This window comes from Salmo salar, chromosome ssa12 (genome assembly GCF_905237065.1).
Source record: "Salmo salar chromosome ssa12, Ssal_v3.1, whole genome shotgun sequence".
NCBI classification, from domain to species: Eukaryota; Metazoa; Chordata; class Actinopteri; order Salmoniformes; family Salmonidae; genus Salmo; species Salmo salar.
Window position 1 is genome coordinate 86,404,600 of NC_059453.1, and position 3,299 is coordinate 86,407,898.

Below are 3,299 nucleotides of genomic sequence, written 5' to 3' on the forward strand. Positions count from 1 at the left end.
ACACACACACTGTCCCAGCAGCTACTATATGTCTGTATTCGGCCAGCCTGCAGTAAGGTAAACACTTTATGTCATGAGTGTTTATACTGGTAGGCCTGGTACAGTAGGTGAATGTAGTGGTGATACCCCTCCATCACTCACACTGGCAGCAGCCTCATACCTCATTCACCCACTAGTCTATTGAAGGCGTTTCATGCTTCAACTTCAAATTTAGCACAGTGCTGTTGGCTTTTATCCATATTCCATAACAGCAGAACACATACAGTATCCAGGACACCCATTACAAAAATACATCAAAACAATAGCCTGAGGTATTACATGTTTTGTAAAACACAGGCAAGCAATTTAGCATCAGGTCAAATCTAGTAATCAACCGTTTAAGGTGCGTTAATTATAGTTGTATAACTAATTAAAGCACTTTTGGAACATAGTTATTGTTTGGATTCAACTTTGGAGGATTTACTTCTTTACTTTTTAGGATGCCAAGTAAGGTTTTTGGAGAGCTCCTGATTTGAAGATATTATTTGGGCACCATCTTGAATTCTCTTGGGGGCATTATTCCAATGGAGAAGACACACATTTTATGGACCACACGAGTGGAGGGAGAGAGAACTAAAACTGGAGAGAAAGAGAGGGAGAGAGAAGCGAGAGATAGGGATGAGAAAAGGTAAGAAAGAGATATCGACAGAAGGAGGACATACCCCAACGTGGTCATTGTGACAATGGTGTACCAGAAGGAGGCTGGGATGCTGGTGAACTTGGTCGACGACGACCCCTTCTCTGCGTAAAACATGACGGTGGCGAAGATGATGATGGCCATTGTGAGGGAGAAGAGGAGGAAGCCCAGCTCCGAGGCGCAGCTCTTCAGCGTGTACCCCAGGATCCTGAGGCCCTGCGAGTGGCGGGAGAACTTGAAGATGCGGAACACACGGAACACACGGAGCGTGACGAAGGCTCCGCTCACATCCTCGTTGTCTGTCATCACCAGGCCGATGTAGTAGGGAAAAATGGCCACCACGTCGATGACGCTCATCACGCTGCGCATGAATTGGTAGCGGCTGGGTGCGGCAAACAGTCTCATGAGGTACTCTATGGTGAAGATGAGGACGCAGGCCGTGTCCATGCAGAAGAAGGCTACGGTGTAGCGCTCACCACATGGCATGTCCTTCTGGGAAGGCGTGGCACCGCACGGAACGGTCTCTATCACGTTGGTGAGGACTGAGATGGCAATGAAGAAGCCGGTGACGTAGTAGAACACCAGGGCCATGGTGGAGGTGTGAGGGTTCTCAAAGGCCCTCCACATGGTCTCTCTGTATGTCATGTTGGGCAGCTTGCAGTCCTTGTTGTCATCCTGGTCGTCCTGGAGACGTTCAGCATTCTCCCGCTTCCGATCCTTGTACTCTTCGTAGCAGCAGTCACCGATGATCTCCGGGATGATGCCGAAGAAGGTTAACTCTTCGTCGTAGGCCGAGATGCACTCATAGCGTGGATAGTGCAACTTGCCCGTCCGATAGAAGTTGAGAATGCTACGGAAGGAGTCTGGGTCCCGGTCGAAAAAATACTCTTTGGTCTCCTCATCGTAAAAAAACTGTTTCTCTGAGCTGCCCAGCAGGGTGTCTGGGTAGCGGTCCAGTGTGGTCCTCCAGGTCTGGAAGCGTCGTCCACTCACGTTCAGGATGATCAGCTCATCATGTCTCTTTGTGTGGTCTCTAGGAGCGATAGGCATGGGGCAGTTGGCCACAGGCATCCAGCCAATAGCTGCTGCCCGGGCGAAGGGAAGCCATGCAGCCACTCCTGCCGCCATGGCGACTCACTCTGGTTTCCCGCTTGCCTTAAAATGACCTGTCATCTTGAGCAGAGAAACAGACAACACAAAATCAGTAACTCATGAATAAAGCATTTCCATGATAAGGTGGTTGCATGGTCGGTGGTTTGCACTATAAGCTACTATAACAAATCATAGTATTAAAGTATTTACATCATAAACCAAAGAGCCTAATGACTTCTAAAGAACTCAAACAAATATTTGATGATAGGTTACATCGCTGATGCTAGTCTTCTGTGTTCTCATGACTGTTGGGAGTCACAACCCTGACTCTGTTTTTCATCCCAACAGTAGCCCCACCACTTGGTGTGGTGTTATAAAAGGAAATGTATCCACTCTGGAATTCATAGATGGAGATGGATGCAAGGACTATAATGACAATCCCTCTGCCAGAACACCAACACCACAAGAGCTCTAAGCAGGCGGTCAAATTCCCTGTCATTTCCAGAGCTCACTGAACAGAAGGTTTAAGAAAGAGAGGATAATGTGAAGCCTCTTTAGGAAGCTCTGTTAAACATCTATGGAAAATAGAAGTGGTCTCTCCAGAATAGAGAGAGACCTGTTGAGTCAGAAGTGCCATATCGCTAGGTCTGTATCCGATTTAAGGATAACGTTAATGTGAAGAAAAATGATGTCAAATGATAGAAAGTCAAGTTTACCTCCTGCCTATTTATAGCTCCTCTTTTTTTTAAAGAATAAATCTCGAAAGGAGTGTATGCCCTAACGTTAGTCGAATACAATTCAGTATTTTGATGCATAAGTAAAATAGTATTGCTGCTTTAACATTCTCATTACGATGATCAACACCACGTTAGGCTACTTGTAGAAGTAAGAGAAAAAAAACAGACCAGCACATCAAAAACAAATATAGACAACTCATCAGGTGCATCTTCTAAGCTTTCTTTATCACTTACCTCCAAACAAGGAAAGATCCAAACAATTTCAATGCGCGATCCTCCAGCAAAATAACTCCTCTGGGGAAAAGCTACAGAAATTGAAAGACGCATTGACAAAGGACCTCTGTGCGAATGAGCGAAACAAGCATAGAGGAACACGAGATGTGGATATCGATGCGTTGAACGACCCGTAAACGTGTTGATGAAATTCACTAAAACCTTAAAGTCGGTTCTTTAAACCACACCTGCATCTTGATGCACCTGCGGTTTGGACAGACAGCACAGATTCATTTCGCAGCCTTCAGGATGATATTCACACCTACCTCATGACTGTGATGATGACTAGAAAAGTGGGTGATGGACATGAGTCAGACTCCACAATCTCTCTCTCTCTCTCTCTCTCTATCGTGCGCATAGGCTCCTCTCATACAAAATCAGTCCACTCGACCGACTAAATGGACGGATGTGTCAACAACACTTTCTTTCTTATTTACTTTTTATAGTTAATTTGTGAAAATATAAACATTTTGATTCTGCACGCTTTTAATGAAGCAGTTGGTGTTACTGGAAAATGTCCT

At 45.4% G+C, this 3,299-nt stretch overlaps 1 protein-coding gene across 1 annotated transcript in view; it reads right to left on the reverse strand.

The window, feature by feature from the left end:
* LOC106566049 (potassium voltage-gated channel subfamily D member 3) overlaps window positions 1-3,087 on the reverse strand; it is a 175,371-nt gene extending 172,284 nt beyond the window's left edge. Inside the window, exons 1-2 of the mRNA XM_014133856.2 lie at window positions 2,740-3,087; window positions 702-1,849 (exon numbers count right to left, since the gene is read on the reverse strand). Of these exons, the coding sequence (XP_013989331.1) occupies window positions 702-1,804 (1,103 nt within the window). The 5' untranslated portion in view covers window positions 1,805-1,849; window positions 2,740-3,087. The remainder of the gene's footprint in view (window positions 1-701; window positions 1,850-2,739) is intronic.
* Between the last annotated feature and the right edge of the window lie 212 nt (window positions 3,088-3,299).